We start from the raw sequence: 24,313 nt of genomic DNA on the forward strand, positions 1-24,313 counted from the left end.
CTGCCTTGGAAATGAAACCTGAGCTAAGAGGTTTCAGACAACTTTCCATTTGTGCATTTTTCAAGCACTTGAGGAGATACAGCTGGGGAGTGAGAAGAAAAAGAAGGGCGTATGATGCATTAAAGGCTTAGGCAGCCAGAAATTGAATGTTACAAGTTTGTGGGCTGTGCATTATTCATCAGGGCACTGAAAAACCTGGACAATCTTGACAAACTAATTCAATAAATGTCTTTATGATCAATATGCTGCATACATAGACATCACTGGGCAAGAAGTCGCATTTAAAAACAATTTTAAAAAAAGTATTTCATGAATAAATCAAGCAAAGTAACGCTGCCCAGTAACCTGTACAGAACAGCCTCTTCTGTATTTTGTTAAGACACCCTGAACTGTGCTCTCTTCTGCACTTTCAGCTGCTCTGTTGGTAAAGTGGTGCTAATGTCGAATATTATAACGATCCCACTCAAAGTAATGCTGATGCATGGGATCTCCTTATTGTTCCTTTGCATAAGAAGGACTCATTTGTTGCTTTTTGATGGATCATTTGAGTTGAGGGAGCATGTGGAATTAGGCGATTGTTGGATTGAATGCATTTGGTGCATGTAAATTTGAAGTGGTAGTGAACATTTTCAGTGACTTCCCTGTCTTATACTTACTGCACTCTTGTTTTTATGACTGTCTTTTGGATACTGTACATGCTATCAAAAACATCTTGACATCTAAACAGCCTTTCTTTGAGACTTTATACAGAGATGTAACCTACATATGCTCAGTTTTCTTTTGAGCCTGAAACACCAACATATGTTTGCTGTATTCACAGACGCTGCAACCGTACACTCAGGGTATTTGTTAAATACTTGACAATAGAACGAAGACCTACAAACACACACGCACATGCACACCTCAATTTCTTCCCGGTGTCACTGTGTGAATTTGTTTGTCTACCTGTGTTCAATTGCCCTCGGTTTGATTCTCTCCATCCTTTTTTGATGCGCTGCTTAATAGCCCCTTTCCTTTCAGAGGAGATTGCATGGACATCTTGGAAGGGCCAAAAAGCCCACAGATAGACTAGTTTAGCGCCTAGTCCGTGTACTTAAATTAATCTCACATCACTGTAATGAGTAAGAGAAGAACTCAATAGTGAAATGGTGGGTGAAGAAATAAATGCAGAAGGACAGGCAGTAAGGAGAAAAGAGACAGGCTAAAGAGTGAGACAAAATGAAGGAGATTAAAGCACAGGTTCAGTGATTGGTAGATCCGGTGTAGTGCTTAATAGCATACAGTAAAGTTTCTACTTCATCCAGAAATGCGATGCACAGTAATCCGTGAGGTGCAGTTAGAGTAGTGGATATACACCTGCGCTGGTAAAAGAAGCAGCAGGGGAACAAAACAATTATACCTATCAGCAAACGAAATAAAAATAAAAGAATAAGGGAAACACAGAGTCAGCTTTCTCTGTTATTTCTTTTTTTTTCTAGTTTTGGTTTTGGTTAGTGCCCTTGGCATTTCCTGGCAGCGTGAAGCAGCTCATTCAGGTTGCGCAGCCCATCCAGCTCTTCCAGCATGGTACATCCATATTTGCTGTTGCAAGAATGTTTGCTGTGCCTCCCAACACAATCTCAAGAGTGTGGAAGAGATACCAGGAGATGGGATAGGGCCATTGTAGGGCATCAGCCCAACAGTGGGAATGACATTTAGCCCTATGTGTATGGAGGAACAGGAGGAGCACTGCAGGAGGAGCACTACAAAATGACCTCCAGAGGGGTACTCATGTATATTTCTGATCAAACTGTCATAGTCAGGCTCTATGGGAGTGGCATGAGGGTGGTACCTGTGTTCACAGACCAGCATCATGCATCTAGATTGCCATTTGCCAGACAACATCAGAGCTAGCAGGCCCACCATTGGCATTCTGTTGTCTTCACAGATGAGAGCAGGTTCATTCCGAGCACATGTGACAGATGTGAAAGAGTCTGGAGACATCATGGTGACTGATATGCTGCCTGCAGTACCGTCCAGCATGACCGGTTTGGCAGTGGGGCAGTGGTGATCTGTGGAGGCAGATCCTGGGAGGGTCTCTACGTGCTCGCCAATAGTAACCTGACAGCTGTTGGGTACTGGGATAAAATCTTCAGGCCCATTGTCAGACCTTATGCTGGTGCCATGAGCCCTGGGTTCCTCCTGTGCTGGACAATGCTTGGCCTCGTGTGGCTAAAGTGTCCTGGATGATGAGGGCATTGATACCACTGGCTGGCCCTCACATTCCTCAAAGACTTGAATCCAATTTACAGCCTCAGGGACTTTATGTATTGCTGCCAAATAACACCACAGACTGTCCAGGAACCCTGATCCAGGTCTGGAAGGAGATCCCCCAGTAAACCATCCACTGTCTCATCAGGAGAATGACCAGATGTTGGGAGTACATATGGGCAAATGGGGGCCATACATACTAATGAGCCAGATTATGAAGCAAGTTGGATTAGACTGTAACTTTTATCTTTGACTTTTAACATCATTTTGAATCCAACCCTCAAAACAGGGATTAGTTTAGTTTCCAGTCACTGTTGCACAAAGCAATCAATGTTAACAAAGTTTTTCAACTTTAATGTTTTGTTCATAAATATCCGATGTGTGGTTGAAGTGTTTACATAAATATTACAATTACTATTTATGATTTAAATGTATTGTGTCATAAGACTCACACAAGCCACTGATAAATACTATGAGGCAACATGACTACGGGAATTAAGTTTGAATCGAGTAAACATTATGATGCATGAAAAAACATGAACGGCAGCTGCTCTAATGAGTGAATCATATCATGAGATCTAGAAGTTTTACATAAATGTAAAACAATTATTATAATTTGGAAAATCTACATATCTGTTTTAAATTTAGGATAAAAGGAAAACGATAAAGCACCTTTTTGTTAGTCTGTTGTACCTCCTAAAGGAAAATAAGGTTCTTTTTCATTAGTTGGTGGGCAGCTAGGGGGGGAAAGGGGGGATTTTAGCCAAGGAGTGCAATACCCAGTGTAAGAGATTTTAGAAAATAATAAAAAATATATACAATTAAAACATGCAGAGGGCCTTAAAACAAACACACACACACACACACACACACACACACACACACACACACACACACACACACACACACACACACACACACACACACACACACACAACTAAAACCAATTATATTAGCAGGCCAGTCTTAGATATAATGTGCATGCAACAGTCTCAACACAAATGCTCTGGCATTATTTTCACTGGATTTGTGTCTCACTGCAAGCACCTTTTACTGGGTCCATCTCCTCCACATCAGACACCAGTTCCACAAACACAACTTCATGGCCAATCCCAGGTCTTGTTTTGCATCCCATCTGTCTGCAATGTCCATCTTGTTACTTCCCTCTTGCTCTGCTGAAGCTCCGCTGCGTGTCTGCTGTGCGTCTCCTCTCTGTCTGTGCTGACTTCCTGTCGTTTCTACACAGTGACTGCGGAGGTGTTGATAACTTTTTTGATTAGGAAGATGTTGGTAGGAAATAATAAAAGCATGCAAAAAATATTTTTAAATTAAAACACACAAAATAAAACCACGATAAGAGTCAGTAAAATAGCCTCTGGTCCTATATCTTCAAATAAAATCTGGGTTAAATAGCAAATAAAAACATTTGGGAAACGGGTTTTTTTTTTTTTTTTTAATTCCTGTCATATTTGTCACTGACATGCTATTGCTGTTATTGGACATGTTGCAACTGCTTTTAGGGATTCAAGTTTCAAAAGTAAAGTCCCAGCACAACATTTTGCAGCGCAATACATGATAATAGAAGATGGAGCTTTGATTAAGTGTTAAGCTGTTATCAGAGCAACAGCAAGAACTGCCTCAAAGTAACCTCTTTCTTTAAAATGACGTGCATGTATTCTGTTTGCTATTTGAAGGTTTTGCATCTCCAATAAAACAAGGTTCAGAAAAATTGAAAAAAAAAAATAACATGGGAAAAGGAGTGAATGGAGTAAAATAAATGTAGTTTTCAGAAATTCCAAATAAGAAAGTTACCGGTCTTACCTTTCTGTTTAACATCCAGTAGGACAGACACCTCTGCTGACAAACATTCAGAGCTGAACAGAGTCACAACTGCACAATAAAGTGAAGAGACACATGACACACTTGACATTTGTTATTATACTCCCAGAATACCTGCAGAGATAGCTACTTGTGATGTCATGCTACGTTAGAAGCAGAGCAGCATTTGCAGGTGAAAGGTGTGAGTTTCTGGTTTTCTTTTTTTTTTTTAACCCAGCTGATACGTCCACAGGTACACGGGTATTTTTGAAAACGGAGATTTTCCATTTTCGTTTTAAAAAATAATCCCGTCCACACGTAAACGCAGAAATGAAGGAAAACGCTGCTAGGAACATGCCAAAGCAACAGGTGGCGATATATTCCTAAAAAACTGAGTTTTCGAAATTATCCACCCTGGCAGGCGTTTTTTAGAAATCTCTGTTTTCAGTGACCGAAAACGCCGTTTATGTGTGGACGAAAGGTGCAAACGCATAGAAAAATCTGCGTTTTGAAAAATACCCGTGTATTTTTGAAATATTTTTACATGCAGCAGTACTCGGCGTGGACCACGGAACATGATTTTGAGACGCTGTGCTCGTGTCATTATTTCACTAAACAAGAGCAGAATGGAGTAGACTAAAGCATGTGTCATAGTGATCTTTTTATTTCAGTCACAATGACTCTATTGATCAAAAGAAATTTGTGAAAGTCACACATGTTCACAGCTGCTGAGGTTCCTAACAGGTGATAATTCTGCAGATCTTGAGGCAGCCTGTCAACACAAACTGATCCAAAGGCCTACCTTTGTGACTGAACAGTTGAGCAGCGTCCTTGTATTACCGAAATCTGGGTTGCCCATTCAAAGAGTCGCCTCCCAGTTATCTTAGAAAGACTTAGACAATGCGATGCAGAAATTACTTTCTAAAAGTTACAGATTTCAGACTCACAAGCTCGACTGGCATCAAGGCTAAGCTTTGTAGTTGTCTTTTTTTTTATTGCGGTTGCACTTTTAAAGATACTATAGCCCAGGTTTTCAGCCTTTCTGACAGCCTCGCCAATGCTTTCATTCTGTTTGTTTGCTCCTTGCAACTCACAGTTCATTAAGGCATATGGTGAATACCTCGATGAAGGCAATGAGTACAGCTACATTTTGCTGTATTAAAAAAGTATGAATTTTAATGTTTGCCTTGAATGTATGGTTAACTGAGTGTATGAGATGAAATGTACACAAAGTTTTTTCTTTCTATTAATAAATTTAAAAATGTGTAATTTACTGTGGCTTGAAAGCCTCTTTACTATCTCCACCGCTATCCCCCACACGACCTTTTTCAAACACACTGCTGTGACAAAGCATATCTGTCCATTGTACTGGGATTTTGCACAGGATCAGACTTGCTCAGATGAAAGGGCATCACTGGTGCACTGCAACTTTTACATCACTCGCATAACCTGTGTGTCTTGCTCTTGTGAAGAGGAGCTGAAAGCGGCACCGGTCCTTTAAATCCTGAAATTTTGTAAGAAATCTCTTTGAGTGAAGCCGTTCATTTCATGCTTCAACAACTCCCGGCTTCAACTTTGCATCATCACACAAACACACAATCATTCATATAAATTCGACTCATTTCACTGCACTGTAGTGGTCTCAACAACGGTGACATCATTGTTGTGGTCCTTTTGGCCATCCAGGTCATTTGAGCAGAGTAACTAGTTCATTCTGGAATCTGATATTGGCAACATTTAAAGAATAATGTGAGAAGCCCTATCTAGTTTCAGCTTTTAAATATGTAGTATAAGCTTACTGCTAGATGCGGAATATTTTTTATTATCTGCTTCGTTTATGTAAATGTTGTGTCTGTTTTTGAATGATAATTCAAGGATAACTTTGATTCCGCGTGAGCTGCATTGCTGGTGCATTCTGACTTCAAAGACACGATCATTTTTGACACATATCCCAAGTCAGCTCACAGTGGTTGAGCAGGTTAGACAAAGTAGTCCAGTTGTCCTAGCAACATTCTTCAGCCCTACCTGGGGGATTCCCAGAGCTCTCCTAAAAAAAAAAAAAGAGTACATATACAGACAGAACTATTACGCCATTTATGCCATTTCAGTGGCTTAGCATTGAAACAAAGGTCATAAAGCTTGTGATGCACAGTTTTTGTGCTGAGGTTAATGCCACAGGAGGTCTAGAAGTTAGCAGTCACTGATTTAGCAGAGTGTTGGCAACATTTACACACTGTGTGTCTCAGTGCGCACAAGTTGCTGTGGTTCCTAAACTCTTCCACTTTGTAATGATGCCACTTACAGTTAATTGTGGAATATCTAGGAGGGAAGGAATTTCACAAACTGACTTGTTGCAGTGGTGGCATCCTTTTATGATATGTGAATTTAACGTGTGCTTCAGGACGACCCCTTTAATTCACAAATGTTTATAAAGCTAGACTATACAACTATGTGCAAACTCTTTGGTGTTTCCAGGACTGGAAACACCAAAGAGTTTTACTTTTCCATATAGTGTATAATCTCACTGCCTATGCTGGGGTCTCCCACCAGCTGGAAGCTCTTGGAAAATCCTGATCAGATGCATAAATCCACTAAACTGAAGAAGCAACAAGAATAAGCTGTAGCTCCGCTCTGAGCTCATTCTGGATGTCTGATAGCACTGGTGCCCCCAGGTACCCTTTGCATGAAACTCATTAATTCATTATCTTCCACAGTCTTGTTGTATGATTGCAACTAATCAGCAGCAGTCAGGTTCCATCGAGTTCATCAATAGTCCGTCAAGAAATAAATTGTTAATGTAAATATTTTTAATATGCATCCACCAGTGCAGTTTTAATTCTCTTCAAGTGTTTTCTCTATTTAAACATGATCTGCCCAACAATAATAACATAAGCTGTTATCATAACTGTGATACTCACACTACATATATGCACATACACAAAAATGATTACTGGTTTTATTAATATGCATATGGTGTGGGTGTTTGTAAAGCATAAAAATATACATTATTAATTACACTTTAAAGAGCCGTATGTGTTTAGGTGAGTGTATGTGAGCTGACTCCTTGTCTCCACCATTTACCACATCTTGTCTACTTCCTGTGGAAAGACCACATCTGCCTTTCATTGAGAGGAAAGAAAAGAACCACCTCTCCTCTCCTCATCACCCATTTTTTCATCCTATCTCCAACCTAACACACACACACACTTATACAAAGTGTAAAAACCAAGCTCTCTCCAGCAAAGCAGAATTACAAACATCTCTCCGATATATTTCCTGGCTCAATTTGCCAGATTTCCCTGCTCCTTTTTTTAGTTGCCAGATTCTCAGTCGACAATATTTAATTTAAAGAGTAAACACACTTTTTTTTGTTTGCACATTGGTTGATGAAAGGCAGGTAAAAAAAAAAAGGGGGGGGGGGGGGGGGGAGTAAAAAGTCTTGCTCTGATTCCCATTGTGCTGAGTAGAGCCAGTCAAGCTCTTGTGTCCATAGTGCTTAACCACTGGACCGATGGCAAACGACACAGTAATCACCTTACAGTGTTCCTGGTGTTCCCGGAAAAAAGAAGGCCTACTCACCGCAGGGAAGCTTCTCACAGCTAATCCTTTAGCACATCTCTCTCTTTCTTTTCTCCCTATTCTCTCTTCCATCTAGATTCCAGTATCTGTAAATGAATCATTCAGGATAACCTTGATTTGTTTATCCTCTAACTAATACTGATGTTCAACACAGATTATCTGCTAATGTGTGGACTTTTCACTTTGCCTTCAAATAAACTATAAGTACAGTTTTAGCAAAGCAGACGGAGATGATGGACAAAATAAAAATGAAAAAAGGAGTTTCTTGCTGACACTTAGCATATGTAGATAGTGTTTCCTGTTAACTAAAGCTTAAAGATGAAACCACCTTAGTGCTTTGGTTCTAGTTTTTGGCTCCAGTTAGTTTACCCACCTTCATGTATTTCAGTTAGTTCTTTTGTCCCCCCCGCCCCATCACTTACCCCAGTACGTGTTGACCTGCCAGGTACCGCATTGTCCTTAAGGGTCCTCCTTAAGGTCAGATCACTCCAAGAGCAGAGTATGATAGTCAGCAAGGTCAGGGCTTTCCTTCATCCAGATTTCTTGACCAATTCTACCTTTCTCAAAAGTTTGTGTAGTTGTGGAAGAGGATGTAAAACAGGGTTCAGTTTTATACAATGGGTTAAGTAACGCAAATCTATTTCAGACTTAAAGGAAAAAAAGCTCTTGACTTTAGATTCATCTGAGTTAATATGCCCAGAGTGGAACAAATTGAGGTAGCATGGAAGATTAAGGTCAGAGGAAATACTGCACGTCTTCACGCGCGAAGAATCGAAGAACAGATAAATCAGCGACTGAAGAACAGTTTACAGTTGTCAAACACATGGTTTAATTTGAGGCATTTGGATATGTTTTCATAAAAGAGCAGAGCAGGTCGATATCGTAGAAATCGCATGCTTGTGGTCATTACACACAAAGCGATGCGGGTAGAGTTCTTTAGATTGTTGGTGGATGGAACAGATCTATGTAGGGCTTTTCTATTTTTGTTGAGCACTTTAAGCATTTTACTGTACAAGGCACACCCACACACACCCACGCATACACAGTGCTTTAGCTATTTTACACACATGAACTGATAACACACGAGGGGCATTTATTGCACTTCCCCATCATATCTTTTTCTCAGGACATCCATCCATCCATCCATCCATCCATCCATCCATCCATCCATCCATCCATCCATCCATCCATCCATCTCCAATCCAATGTAATCATTCTTTTGGAAATCTGTATTGTCCAGTTCCAGTTTTGTGTTAACAATACGTGGCCTGCAGTGCTTTTCAGATCTTCAGTGATCTTCATTAAACCAAACCAGAGAATCAAAGATTGTCTTGGTTACACTTTTCCTAGACATTCCAGACAACAAACACATCGGAGGAGAATAAAACGAAATAAAACAAATTATAATAAATTGGCTTCGTCAAGCGAGATGGTGAGAAGGAGGGGGGGAGGGTGCAATAATTGCAGTTGTTTCATGTGTGTACCTGTTGTGTCAACCCCCTTCATCCTCTGTCTGTCTGTTCTGTGACCAGAGGACGAGAGTGGGCAACAATACTGCCAGCTGCGGCCACAAGCTGTGAGCAAAAGCCATTCATTTAAAAGGAGTTTTTGTTCAGCTTAAGAAGTGAAGTGGGAAGTTATTTCTTTGAAGAAGCCCCCTTCTGAAGATTTGCTGATAAAAAACCGAAGGTTCTGTAATTTGCCGGAACTCCTGGTGCATTCCTGTGAAAGGTCCAGTACACTAAGAGAATACCAAAACAGGAAAAGAAAATGGGCAGTCTGATTTTCTGTAAAAAGTATGTGAATACACTGAAAATTTTCTACATATATATGTGTGACTTTAAAAACAAATCAACAAACTACCCAAATTACATTATTTTCTACATACATATTTTTAAGTTTAGTTATCACTTATGGTTAGTGATAAGCCCCTTGATGACTGCACTTTCTGTATTTAAAAATGCTTATAAGGAGTCTTGAAATTGAGATAAAAAGCAGAAGTCTGTGAAGTTGAATTATTAATGTACTATAAGCTGGGTCAGTGCCAAATACCAAAGCACAATAACACTAATCCTCTTGTAATAATGGAATTCAGCCACAAAAGAAAAAGAAAAAAGTACAACACTGTGTAGGAATGGTGCTTTTCATTTATGTAGTATAAGTCTTTCACATGGTACAAATATTAACTTAAACAACGATTTGCAAAATGTAGATTTTCTTTTAAAATCTAAACTTTTGTGTTATTATTGGCCTCATTTCACCTTTACACATAAAAAACCTATTTATTAATATATCAAACACAGAATAGTTGTGTAACACAAAACTATTGTTATTATTATCATTATTATTATTAAATTTCAGCCCTGCTGCAAAAAAATGCAAAACCGAACATAATACTAGGAAAATAAGCTCATGTAGAGGAAAATATAAATGTCGTCTATACATAAAGAGTTCATAGCAAAAAGAGAAAGTTGCTGAAAGAGATCTGGAAAGCTCTTTGGGTCGTTTGTCATTTTTTCTTTTTAGCATGTTATTTTCCCAGTGTCAGAGTATCAGTCACGCTTTATTCCCCAGTGCAAAAAAACTGATAAAAACTGATTATTTGTGCACAATGTATCCATGTCTGCATATCAAACATCTTTTGTGCCAGCTGTCTGTCTGCTGAATGCTACTAAAAAACAAAATAAAGAAATAAAGTTTACAAGATCTTACTGTAAAGAATGGCTTTTTTCCCTTCCAGCATGCGTGCATACTGGAAGCGACTTACGGCAGTACAAATAGCATTAAATGATGAAATCTGTTGTCCATCTACTGTATATTCTGCTACTTTACTCAGCTCCTAGAATATTGTATTTTGATTTGGTTTGGCCAAATTCAAAGACTGAAATAAATAAAAATATAAAGATTAGCTCACATCTAAACAAATAAAAAAATACTTTTTCCTGCTTTTAAACATTTTACGATTACTCAAGAATGAAATAAAAACTGAATTTTGGAGAACTCTTCTTTTTCTTCCCCCCCCCCCCAATTGTTGATTCCTATTTGTTACTATTTAACTCAAAAGATTAATTAAACAGATGCCTATTGCCCTGTACTGCCTTCTCAGAAGCACATCTAAACCAAAAGTACTCGATGTCCATCCAAAAATTATAGCACAATAAAAACAGGTTCTTCTTGGTTAAAGATTGGTTTAAAAATGTAGATGACTCTTCACAAGGAAAGTTTGGGAGAAGGGAGGGGGAATTGTATGAGAAGAAAAGTTCTTGGCATGGTGGCCACAGTGTGTGAGTTTGTGTGCGTGTGTGTCTATGTGCGTGTGTCTGTGTGTGCTATGATGTAACACTGATGTGATTTAGAGGTTGGGAAGCAGAGATGAAGCAGAGTGTTCTGGATAGGAATTCATGGCTGGCTGACCCTGTGCTGAGGCAAAAGAAAAAGGAACAAGACAGGAACAGCCTGGAAATGAGAAGACCAAAACGTGGCTCTGCATGACAAAAAACAAATACGTCTCAAAAATCTGAAAGGAAAGCTATGAGAAAAGAGAGAGAGAATCTGCTGTGCAAACATCTGCTTCTGTATATTTCAAGAACAAACCGAGGCTCAGTGGCTGGTACATTCAGACTGCATTCTAATCTGCTCAACAAAGCTGACTATGATGAGAAGCGTGGCCTTCTGTTTCATCAAATCATTCCATCTCCAGTGAATACATTTGATTGTTTACAACAATTTACAGGCTTTTAATTTGGAAAATTATTCTATCGTTTGGCACAAAATATTACCGGCATTCTGTTTGGGAACATTATATTGATGCTTATGCCGAGGGTGGGCTCCAAGGCAGTTCAAAGACCCAGATCGTGCTCAAATCGCTACAGCAGACAGGCACTGTCAGAAGCAATCAGGGAAACATTTGAACACTTTCAGACGCTTCTCACATATATGCGCATATCTGAATGTGAAATTTCTTGTTTCTTGTGGTTAATTTCTGTTTGCACTTTAGAATAAATCGAAATTAGTCACACGCAGAAAAATGCCAGGAAATCTCACAAAGAGAGAAGAAGCTGATTGCTCTGACTCTGTGTGGCAAGTGAGTTCACTGTGAAATTGTGCCTTAAATCACAGAGACACCAGGTATCCTAACAATAAACTCTTCTAAAAAGAACCAGAAGGAAAAAGTTCCTAAGGTTTGTAAGAAAATTACCCCAAAACTGGGTTGTTGATGACCACTATTAAATTTCTCAAGCTTATACGGTAAGATGTTTATGTGCTCAGTCTTTAGTGTTAACTCATTTGCTGTCCCCATCTCAGTTCAACACAGGCCCGAGTATCTTGATGCACGCTCAATCATCCAGGTAGACCTTTTACAATGTGTGGTCATCTCCACAGTTGTGTATTTTCTCACTTGTGCCATTCGGACAGCAATTAATGCTTAAAACATGCTGCAAATGGAAACTTTGACAATGACAAAAGGTAGACAAAAATCTACATAAATGACTCAACCACTTTACTAATTAACTCATTACCACACGTTGACTAATGTCCTCTCTAAACAAGAGATAGGTGTGGTGTGTACCAATCAGCGTAACACATGGCTTCACTATTATAAGGCTGTGTGTGCGCGACGGCAGAATTAAATGTGTGTTCAGACAGGTAGTAGCCACGAGGTTAGGCTATGTGCTTGTAGTTATCTGTGTATGGGATCAATCCCAGGCCAACGAAAACCACACTGGACCATTGTTATAGAAAGGGGGGAGGGACAGAGCCCTTGAAAAGCACCCTAATCTGGTGAGTGCAAAGTTGAGCAGATGAGTGGAATGATCTCTACAGAAAAGGAGAAATGGGATGATATGGAGCTTTGAAGAGTCATATTACTTATGTAGCTGATACTTGGTTCTGATAAACCGCATGAAAATGGGACCTGCATACTGCTGTGAATCACAGCTCCACAACTTTGTTTAAATGCTCTTTTTTACTAGGGTGTAACTATATTAGGGTAGTTAAACATACCTCAAGTGTAAAATACAAAAACAGCTCAACTTCACATCTTTTACCAGTCTAACATAAACCTCATTAGTGTTAGTGAACTGATTTTATTTACAGCGATTTGTATTCCTTCTACAGTGCTTCAACATTTCTGATTTAAAGACAATCTAATCATGTATTGATTGCTTTTGCTCAACATTTCTTGAGTTAGCCTGCCACCTTTTGGAAAACATAGGATCATTTAATATCCATAAGAACTACTGAGGAAAGTCTGATTATTTAGACGGCAAGGGTCTAATTAGTCCCACAAGCATTCATTAAAATGTGTCTGCTGTTAATTTAGTACTAAAATGGAACAGAGTTTAACATTAGATGTTCTATTGTTGTCAGAAATCGACAATATCTAGTTATTTAGTTTATAAAGACATTAAAAGATAATAGAGTAATATTATGTTAATTACAGAAAATAATGTAGTGTCACTAATCTTGTAACAAATAAATCATCCTGTGATTTAGTTGTTTAGCGTCAGGTCCATTTTCAAGCTTGGGAGCATACTGCTCTCTAATGGTCATTATAGAGAACTGCATAGGGTCTGATGCAGTGTATAAATGTATGTCAATGGGTATTTCTTCTTGTAACAAGAAGTTTATCAGCATGAGTGTTTCATACGTCAAAGAGGAGAAGAAAAAGAAAAAAAATACTAATGTTTCTGTTTCATCCATGTAAAAACTCCCAGCTAATATAAGGTGTTAAGTAAAAATGCTGTTTTTATGTTCATAAATGAGTGGATATTTCTTTTTAGGTAAAAAATAAAACAAACCCAAAAAACAAACATTAGTAATGTAAGCAATTTAAAGAGGTGGCAAACTGAATTTTAAGGTCATACTCTGTAAATGTATTTTATTTACTCAACATTTATGTTCTGTTAATCCAGTATTTAACATGTTACTGCGACAAGTCTAGTATATAAACATACAGTATTTAAAAATATTAATACTTTAACACAAATATTCACTTTATATGTTATATATTAAATATAATTAATAATTAATATAATTATTTACAACAACAAAAAGCTTATTTTTCTTTTTTTTTAAGTCTAGGTAAGTGTTTTGAAATCAGTTGCAGTAGTAGTGAATTTCTTGACCATGAACATGGCATCTGGCTACAATAATGGTTTGCATTTTTGCCTTACAAGTCAAATATCCCCAGTCTGATGCTTGGAGAAGACGCAGATCCCTCTGTGGCTGCGTCAAGAAAGGGCATCGTAAAAAAACATTCCCAGCGTAAACACGCGGAACCATCTGCTGTGGCGATCCCTTATATGTCTAGTTATTTTTTCCTACTATGAAAATACTTTAATACAATTCTCAGAATGTTTAATAAGAATAAAATTCAAGGTACTGTCGCTGAATAGCCACATTTTCCTTCTTTAAAAGATCAAAAGAAATTTTGCTCGATAAATTATTGCCTTAAAATACAGGCCACTGCTTTGAAGGTATTTACCTTCAAATAATGAATGTGATAACTAATCTTAACTGTAGCTTTCAGTCTTCTTTGACAAACATTTGACTAACCGATATCACCGGTGAACTTTTCTAGGTTACTTGCAATGAAAAAATTGTTCTTTATGTAAGTTTTCTGAAATGCATGTTTAAATATGCAAACGAGGTAGTAAGCATCCCATCATGTGTGTCTGCACAATTCTTGGTATGAAAGAAAAAACCTTAACAAGATGCATTTTTCCTTTAATTTTATTGAACACAAAATTTCCGGCAGAATGCAAGGTCAGAATGTTCTTTTTGCCTCAGTTAGTATTCAGTATTTACAATTGCGACAGTGGGCAGACAGACAGAAGAGTGGCAGCCTACAGATTTTTTTACCTGCAGCATAGAGCTGATGTTTACACACACACACACACACACACACAAAGCATAAGAAAAAAAAGAATGGGGAGCTCTGGATCAAAGAGAGTGACCAGTGTTGGCAGTGGAAGCTGAAGGCTCCTGTCTGACTGAATAGGAAGAAGTTTGGGGTTAGACATTTGTGTGCAGGGGATTTATTCTATTCTCTGTGAGATAGAGAACCTTGAAAGGATGCTTTTCATCTTTTTGAAAACCTGAAAAACTCCTCGAGTAGAACTAGATGTCTTTATTCTTACTGAATCAAGTGGTGGAGTCAAAGGAAAAATCCAAGGCTGCTTCTGTGTCGTTCTTGTATTTTTGAGGCTTTGAACAAAGGCCTCTGGCTCACCCGATGTGACTTCACAAATGAATTTTAGGAGGTGTGACTGGAGTGGAAAAAGTTTTCATGTACAATACTTTCACAGGGGAAACAGTGAGGTTTGGTCATGAGACCGCACCCTTTAAAAAAAAATTACAATTCAGAGCTGTGCAAGGAAATCACGTTTCTTTTGAAGCAAAATTGCGCAAACAGGACAAAGTTACACAACACAGGGTCAATACAATTCATTAAGCCATAAATAGTTTTTACATAGCAAAAGTGATTACGTGGTAGTATCCTTCTAATATATGTTGCATGCTTGCTTTAGACAAATGTGTTTCAAATATTATAGAGAATGTGAGACCTGAGCGTCAATGTGCCTTGTACTCCAATGTCAGTGTTTTCGAAACATCTTTGTAATATGGTTTGCCCCCCAGTTCAGTTTATTACAGTTTTGACTTGTATTAGTTATGACAAGAGGTTAACTATAAAGATCTACACCACGTGTGTATTTAGGCATTTAAAATTTCCATTTATTATGACAGAAGTGATGACCAAACATAAATACTGTATACAAGACCAAATTATAATAAACCAGAATTCTCCTTCAGCAAGGACACTGCAAGCACTCATAATAACACAATGATACAGCCATTTAAGACTTATATGAGACAACAAAGCTCGGCTTAATTAACAAATCAAATGCAGTAAATGAAAAAGCAAATCAGCAGGGAAATGGAGATGTGAAATGTTTAATGCAGACACTGAAAGAAACTGATCGCATGCCAACATTTTCATATTTAAAGGCACTGTGTCTTTCCAGTTTGCTGCTGTCAGACTTCTGTACATCGGTGTTGCTAATTCTGTCGCATACTATCAGCTACATGTTTCACAAGCTATTTCAACTCTATGACAAAGGACTCAATGGCTTCACACATTCAGTGTACTAGCTTGCAGCCTAAAGTAGGAGGAACACTGTACAAAAAAAGGTCACACATAGTCTCATTACCTTTCAAATCCATAGCAGTGTGGAAAAAATGTTTTCGGTGAACTTCTAAACATATGACGAGATCTTTCATTTCCAAGGATACGTTTAATTCCTGCTTAAAAGAGGCCAAGTTCGTTAAGATTTGCTGAAAAGGTTAGAGTGTACATTCATTTCAAGTCACTAATCCAGGTTTTTAATCACATTTTTCTTTAGAAATCCTTATGGTCTGTGACAGATTGGATATTTTTATTGGTTCAAAAAAAATCTGTGAATTTAGGGGTTTTCAGACCCACTGCTGCAGATGTATAAAATCAAGCATCTTGGCCACACAGTCTGGTTTTAGAAACATTTGTGAAAAAATGGGTCGTTCTAAAGCGCTCACTCAATTTGAACGTGGTACTGTAATAGGATGCCACCGTTGCAACAAGTCAGTTTGCGAAATTTCTTCCCTTTCCCCCAATGAGCTGTAAGTGGTATTACAAAGTGGAAAGGTTTAGCAACCACAGCCACTCAGCCATGACTTGGCAGACCCTATGAAGTTATAGAGCAGAGTGGCTGAGTGCTGAGACGCATAGAGTGTAAATGCTGCCAATGCTCTGCTGACTCAATAACTGCAGAATTTAAAACCTCCTCTGGCATTAACGCAAAATCTGTGCACCGGGAGCTTTATGGTATGGGTTTCTATGCACAAGCAGCTTATGTCTTTGTACTGTACATGCTCACAAATTTCTGTAATGATCAGAGAATGGTTGATATTAGGTTTCCTAATAGAAAGAAGCAGTTACAATTATAGACTGGTTACACAAAAAGCTCAAGATGATCACTTAACCAACTCATCTACAAACTTTCGGACATTTTTAATAAAGTTTCCAGCAACTAGACTTTGTTGGTAAATGCAGTGGTAACACAAGCTCACACTGAGTGCAGCTGTGGTGCAAGTGTAAAAACAACAGCTGAGACGATTAGACGGTTAAATCACTGACAGGTAAGCGAATCTAAACAAGCTGAGCTTTTGAATCTCCCGGTGAGTGATGGAGGTTAGCCCAGTCAAGACAAATCTGTGTCAAATATTCAACAACCCTAAGCTAAAGTTCAAACAAACAAACTGAACTGAACACATCTGGCCTCTGATTCACATTTAAGCCCAAAGCTGTCATGTAAACAGCTGGTCAAGAATGCTTAAAGGAGACCTCTAGAAGGAGACTTTGAGGTGACAGCATGTGAGAGAAAAGGAGGTAAAGGTAAATTTCCTCCATTAATCTAAAAACGTTAATGGGTTTGTGTTGTTATATACTGCTTCCAAGGTAAACTCACAAGGACTAAAACTAATGGTTTGCTGTAGTCAAACAGTGAGACCAAAAATTATACACAGGAAGTTGCATTATTTTCAATGTAAGGTAGAGAGCAGACAGTGTCAAATATTAGTTGCAGATCTATCTATATAGCTTAATTTACCGAAGTACTACCCAGAAGAAATAGTGGCCATAAGTCAGATTTCCATTATTTACATCCTGTAGCATCCCATTTCATTGGTCCCATTTATTTAATATATAATCAATGATCAATCCGTCTATTACATTTGGTCACATGTTAACTTGCTTGAGCTGGTGAAGAGCGAAAACAGTATTAATAAATGACTAGTGGGTTTTAGGATACTGATGATATCGAGTATGTAACAGAAGTTTTCACCAAATTCAGACAAAAATAAGGTAGCAATTCTTCTTTGAAACAAGACTTCATCCAGCCTTGAAAGCTGGACTTTAAGAGATGTAATCACTGCAAAGAAACACATTTGTACTCTTCGGTATTCTTCACTGTCACCACTTAATTTAAACCCAACTTGTCTCCTGAAACTTAAGTTTATATACACTTAATAAGCAACATAAGAATAGGTTGCACAAATACATTCAGTCAAAATGTATGCATGATCACCTTCTCTGTGTTTTACCCCAAACGTGTTGATGCGTGTAATTCAAATAATGCACTGTTTATAGACTTGCCCTTAACTCGGAGCAAATCTATAAAATAATTTGTAAGCATGCATTAGCTACGTGTCTTGTAAAAAACCATTAGATTGCTGTATATAAATGTCATTTTTAGGACAACAGGGTTGAAACCAATTAATAGTAGTACTTATAGCATGATACATTTTTCACTGGTGTTTTCTTTCATTTATCATGGCTTAGGATACATCTGGACCAGAAACACACAGAGACAACAAAAAAAAAGTCTGAATATGAACCAAATGACAGCAACACATACAGAAATACAGTAAACTTGCAAAATCAGGCATGCTAATGTTCTAATCTCTAGCACTGGAAATAACACATAAAAAAAGCTAAATAGGCAGTTTATCTGCATATTATTCAAACACAAAAAATATCGACAGAAGAAAAAAAAGACCCATTTTTTCATAATGCATTACCATGATGATGACCATACTGCATAAAGAATAGTAGCATCGGTAATGTACATGACTTACATGTGTGTACATCATGAAGGCAGTAATCAGTGAAGTAAAGCTACAGTCCAACCATGTTTATCTACAGGAAAATGTCGATTCTTCTCCGCTGATCAATTTAATATTAAGTCAAAGAAAGAAGGTGAATTACAAGAGATCAATTTTTTTCTGTGACAAATAAACAGGTAAACTTATGTAAAGGAACTAAGGCAAGTGCATGAGGTCTTTACATATTCCTGGTCAGAAGACACTGCAGAAAGAGAAAGAGACCAATGGTTTTCTTTTTTCTAATTTTTTTTTTCAGTTGCTTCTTGTTGGTTTTTCTAATGCAACGGGGTGGTGTGTGAAATTGCTTTGAGGTTTCAGTGACTGTGACCAACCCCTTTTAACCTTAAAACCCAACAACCCGAACCCTCCCAACCCTACATGCCCTCTTCTTCTTGCTGCTCACGGCCAAGAAGATTACGCTTTACTTTCGTTGCCATTCATCTGAGGAGCCTCGTTGGGAACTGTCTTCACTTCGGCTGTGGCATTCTTCACCTCCGCCTCGCCTTTAGTGCTATCATCCTTCACAGTCTTACCACTACAGGCACAAATGTAAGAATGAGAGAGACACAGAAAGACAAAAAGAGAGGAGATTCTGTTAGCAGCAAATCACTAAGTCTCTCTTTCACAGCTAAACGGTCTGTTCTGAGCTGCCTTTTGTATCATTTTTCAAAGAAAGAAGGGAGGGGGAAATTGGGGGAAAACATGCAAGATGCTTTGAGAGAATTTGTTTTCCCTCCTGGAACTGAATGCATTTCACACATAATGGGATCAAGCTCACTATCCTAGCCAGACATCAAATAAGAGTACATGGATGTCACAGCTACTTTCAAGGAACAATGAATGCTGATGTGGAATGAGACAGGGCTGGTACAGTAGCCACAATGGATGAGGGAATGAAAGACTGAGGCATAACCTACAACACAAACTACAATTCACAAGAGGATTACATGCCATCTGGACTGAGCTGAGATACAATGGAAAGAGACTTTTGGGCCATACATCATTTAAGTTGAAAACTTTCTGGTGTTCTGGCTCGGATTTTTCTTTTTTAAGGGCATTGCTTTTATGTCTTCTGTACCGTGCTCCTACTGTGCCTTAGAAAAATAAGGCAGGGACAGTGCAATATATAAGATCTGTAAATATATCTAAACCTGACCGCCTTCTTAGATGTCATCTTATAAATTTTTGGTGTCAACTCCTTTAAATATGGTGTAATTATTCATATAAACTGTAAAGCTCCACTAGCATCCCCCAGTGGCTGAACTGCTTATTACATTACACAATTAAGTTTTTGCTGAGCAGTCACTCAGAATGTACAAAAAGGTAAACATAGCCTGTATCCTCTTGGGCTAATAAATGCTGTCAGCAGGATGTGAGATTATGAAGAAAAAAAATGTTTGCAGACTTGACACTTTTCTCCCCCCAGTGTTCCAAGAAGGAGAACTTTTTTAATGTAATAATATAAATGCACATTACAGGAATTTACATTTTATTTGTGTCCTGGGGGGATGACCAAAAGCTTCAGGGAAATGTTCAGTTTAAATTCATGTTACTGTTAGTTTTCAAGAGTTATGGGGATGGGAAACTGTGAATGGTGCAGATGAGGCTGTTGGATGCTTTGAGTTCTTTTGGCTCAGGTTCAACAGTCTTAAACTGCACAGGGAATCTTTCTTTTAGCTATTTTTGCAATTCAATTTTTTAACTGAATTGCAACAGTTTATAAAATTTTTTCGGTCTGTTAGAAAAAAGTCAGCTGGACGTTGCTTTAAACCCTCTCTGGAGCTCTCTTCACTGAGTCAGTGTCCGATTGAAGTTCGGTCCTGTTTTCTGTCTCTCTTTATCCCTGGGCATCTTTTTATGATTCATTCAGTTGTTCCATTTTTGTTACCAATGAAAATATACCGACAACTCCTGGAGAACAAAAAGCATATTTTCTTGTTTGTGTTTGTGGAATCAAGACTTATTTTCCCCCAAAGAGATTTATTATGTTGTAGAAGCCAGAACTGCATTGTGAAATCAATTTATAAAGTATTTTCCCCTTCCCGAGTTTTCATTTTCTTGCACAGTTCTCGCACTTACATGCTCATCAAAAACCTAAAACCAAAACATAATATTAGACAAAGACAACCCGAGTAAGTCCAGGATATAGTATTTTAATGATGCTTTCATGTATTACCTTGTTTTATGTGAAAAATGTAATTTTGGCCCTTTGTTAAATCCTGAATTAACTTTGATTAAATACATTTTTTGGAAAGCTGAGTTCAATTTCACTAGCTACACCCAGGAAAGATTACTGCCAGACCTGTTGGATCCAGCGTGTCTGTGTGACTGTGGCTTAAAAAATAAGGTCAGCTAAAAAAAAATAATCTCAAAAGGCAACACCTCATGCCACAATCTAAAGAAAAACAGCTGAGAAACAAAGTCATTGACATCTATCGGTTTGGAAAGGGTTAAAAAGCAATTTCTAAGGTTTTGGGACTCCAGAGAACCACAGTGAGAGCCATTGTCCACAATGGAGACAACATAACAGAATCCCAGGACTGGCTGGACAACCAAAATAGGGTCACAAAAGAACCCAGAATAACATCTTGAAGAGTTAAGTTCAGTCTTCACGATTAAACAAATAAAAAAATAAACTGGTGTTACGAACTTGCATGTCCATGTGTTTGTTTGTGCAGGTGTTGTGTCTTTTTATGTTAATTTAGCTGTGCCAGGGCCCTGCTCCGATTGGTGCGTGAATACACTGCCTCGACGTGACTGGTTCCAGCTGGAGGACCCGCCCATTAAAAGGAGGCTGGAGTACTACAGCGGAAGAGGTCCTCGCGTTTCTCCTCATGACCCAGCAGTATTCCTGTGGCAGCCGCTGGCTGCAGTGCGCTTAGAAGTTGTGGAAGTGGAGTGGGTAGGGGTGAGCTGCTGTTTCTTTTGATCACCCGTTTTCTCCTGTTTTGAGTTAGTTAAGGAGGTCAGACTCTGTCTTTATTTTTGACTTTGTTTTGGTAAGGTCAGGGGTGCGGGATTTGTGTAGATTTGTTTTGTTTATTGTTTTGGCCTTGGCTCACCCTGAAGTGTTGACACTCCCGTTTTGGTTCCTTTATTTCACATTGTAAATAAACCACATTGTAACTAACGGATTTGTTTCTTGTGGCTGCTTGGGTCTTGGGGGGGAAGCGAGTGCCTCACTCATGTTATTGCCTGGCCCTAGACGGGTCGTAACACTGGGCAAAAATGGCATCCATGGGAAAGTTCCAAGGTGAAAACCACTGCTGACCAAAAAGAACAAAAGAAGGAAAAACCCGCCAAACATCTTGATGATCCCTAAGGAATCAAAAGAACATCAGAGCAACAATCAAACATGGTGGTGGTAGTGTGACGATCTGGAGCTGCTTTGTTGCTTCAGGACCTGGACCACTTGCTGTAATTGATGCAACCATGAATTCTGCTCCCTACCATTAAATCCTGAAGGAGAATGTCTGGCCATCAAATGAGTTCGGGTTATTCAGCAGGACAATGATCCTAGACACACCAGCAAGCCTATAAAAAACTGCACTTTGTGTTTACTTGGGTTATCTTTGTCCATCCATTCACTAGCGCTTATCCTTTTCAGGGTACGCGCGGAGGGCGCTGGAGCCCATCCCAGCTGTCATAGTGCGAGAGGTAGGGTACACCCTGAATGGGTCGCCAGTCTGTCGCAGGGCTAATACATAGACAGAGACAACCAGTCGCACTCACATTCACCCCCCCCCCCCCCCCCCCCCCCCCCACACACACACACACACACCTATGGGCAATTTAGTGTTTCCAAGTAGGGATGGGTACCGGTGTCCATAAACATGACATAAACGGTAGTAACCAGACCGAAAAGCAGCGCACATTTCGGTGCTTTATTTCGGTGCTTTTTTTTCCTGAGCTATGATACACTTTAGATTCTAGCCAATCATTTTACGTTTCCGAGGATAGTAGGCGGGGCCAGGTACGTACGTTCTGTTAGAGCAGAGCTACAGATTAAAAATGTCCAAGGCGAAGCGGTCAAAAGTCTGGCTGTACTTCACAGCAAAATATGCAAACTCAGCAGCAACAAGTGCTTTAAGCTGATACTGTGATACTGTCAAAGGAGGTAACACCTCAAATCCGATGAAACACCTGGCGACGCATAGCGTTTTTTTTAAAAGCCCAGAAATGCGCCGTATTTGATAGCTTGCTGCGAGACCTCACACCGAGCACATCTACTGCGGGTGGGTTGCCTGTTATGCAACATCCCCCAAAAACACGAAGAGGAGAGTCCTGGCCCCTAGCCCTGCCAGTGTAGCAGAAATGATGACGGATGATGGTGGCAGCAGCAGCCGTTCTTCTCTGCGTGAGTAGCTTAATGTTGTTCGTGTAATTTACGTTGAGTAGGCTAACCACGTTATTAAATTAATGCATGTAAGGTGAACTAGCAAACATCATCATAGCTACATGCGGCTGTCTTCTTGTTTGATGGCAGATACTCCCTTCACCCTGGCTAAAAAGGCTAAAATGACCAAAGAAAAAGTGGAAAACAGTTAAACATGAGAGGTTTAGGACAAAGTTTGTGTGTTTTCCATTGTTTAAGCACTGCTTCCAGCCAAGAGTGATACCATATATGCCCCATAGCTGCAGAAAAGGCTAACATTGTTATATTTTTACAAAAAACAGCTGAACATGAGAGGTTTTTGGACCAATTTTGTGTTCTCCATTCTTTAAGCACCGGTTCGAGCACCGTTTGAGCACCGGCACCGTTTCAAAAGTACCGATTTGGCACCGGTATCGGATAAAACCTAAACGATACCCATCCCTATTTCCAAGTAACCTAACCCCACTGACTGCATGTCTTTGGACTGTGGGAGGAAGCTGGAGAACATGCAAACTCTGGCTTATCTTTGTCAAATATCGAAATGTATTTGATTTTAAATATGTGACAAATATGCAAAAAAAGAAGAAATCAGGAAGGGGGAAATACTTTTTCACTGCACTATACAGGTTTGCGTTGTGCAATTAACTATATAAAAGGTTTAAACAACGATGTATTTTCTGCCATCTATTTCCACATTTTCACTATACTAATATTCCACACAGAGCTGCAGTCCATTGTTTGACATTAGCACTGTACTGTTGCTCATTCAAAATTCTGCCTATCCTATTAGAATGACCAATTAACCTAACAAGTGTGTCTTTAGACTCTGGGAGGAAGCCGGAGTATCCAGAGAGAACCCACGTGGGGACGGGGACAACAGGCTTGACATGCCAGCTGCGGTAATTGAACCCAGGACCTTCCTGGTAACAGGCGACAATGCTAACCACTTAAACCCTCTCTTCTATAATCAACTTGCTTCAACTTTTGACCTTTACGCAGTAGAATTCACATCTGTGAGTCATTTATGCAGTTACTCCAGTTTCAAGTTACTCTCAACTTCACTGAGAACCAAATTACTGATCATTGTGAGTCTAACTGTATTTCAAGCACGTGCAAGCTTCTAAAGAGCTATGCAGGGTATTAGTCACTTTTTAAAATCATTCTTACATCATCAGAAACTATTCACAAGTGCACAATTGTATTGGCTGTTGAGTCAAGGTCACATTAGACACATCATTAGATCAATGTTAAAGATACATTTAAAATCTAGGAATAATAATGAGTGTAAAACATCTATTAATAATGAATTCTTAAAGGTACATATTCTATAGTCTGCTCTTATTTCGTCTCTTCTGTTAAAATAAGTCCAGAGGAGGGCTCTACCGCTCAGATATCCAATAAACCCACAAGAAGTCTGACAAGACATTTTAGTGTTGGGATGCTGAAGAAGGATCACCACATAGATCAGTGGGAGAGCTGTGCTTCAGTCCTGTCAGAGTTATGAAGAAAAATCCCCCTGATGACAAGTTTGGTTTTATCAAGGTGATGTTGAGCTGACAAGAGCCCTGCTTCCAACTGCCTCTCAACTCC

At 39.0% G+C, this 24,313-nt stretch overlaps 1 protein-coding gene across 10 annotated transcripts in view; it reads right to left on the bottom strand.

Annotated features, from left to right (window-relative positions):
* Positions 1–14,366: 14,366 nt before the first annotated feature.
* ncam1a (neural cell adhesion molecule 1a) overlaps positions 14,367–24,313 on the bottom strand; it is a 267,686-nt gene continuing 257,739 nt past the window's right edge. For all 10 annotated transcript variants that reach the window (XM_076889403.1, XM_076889402.1, XM_024803849.2 and 7 more), the window contains one exon: positions 14,367–18,883. In XM_076889403.1, coding sequence (XP_076745518.1) covers positions 18,763–18,883 — 121 coding nt within the window. In that variant the 3' untranslated portion in view covers positions 14,367–18,762. The remainder of the gene's footprint in view (positions 18,884–24,313) is intronic.

The sequence above is a fragment of the Maylandia zebra genome, linkage group LG10, assembly GCF_041146795.1.
Source record: "Maylandia zebra isolate NMK-2024a linkage group LG10, Mzebra_GT3a, whole genome shotgun sequence".
NCBI lineage: Eukaryota > Metazoa > Chordata > Actinopteri > Cichliformes > Cichlidae > Maylandia > Maylandia zebra.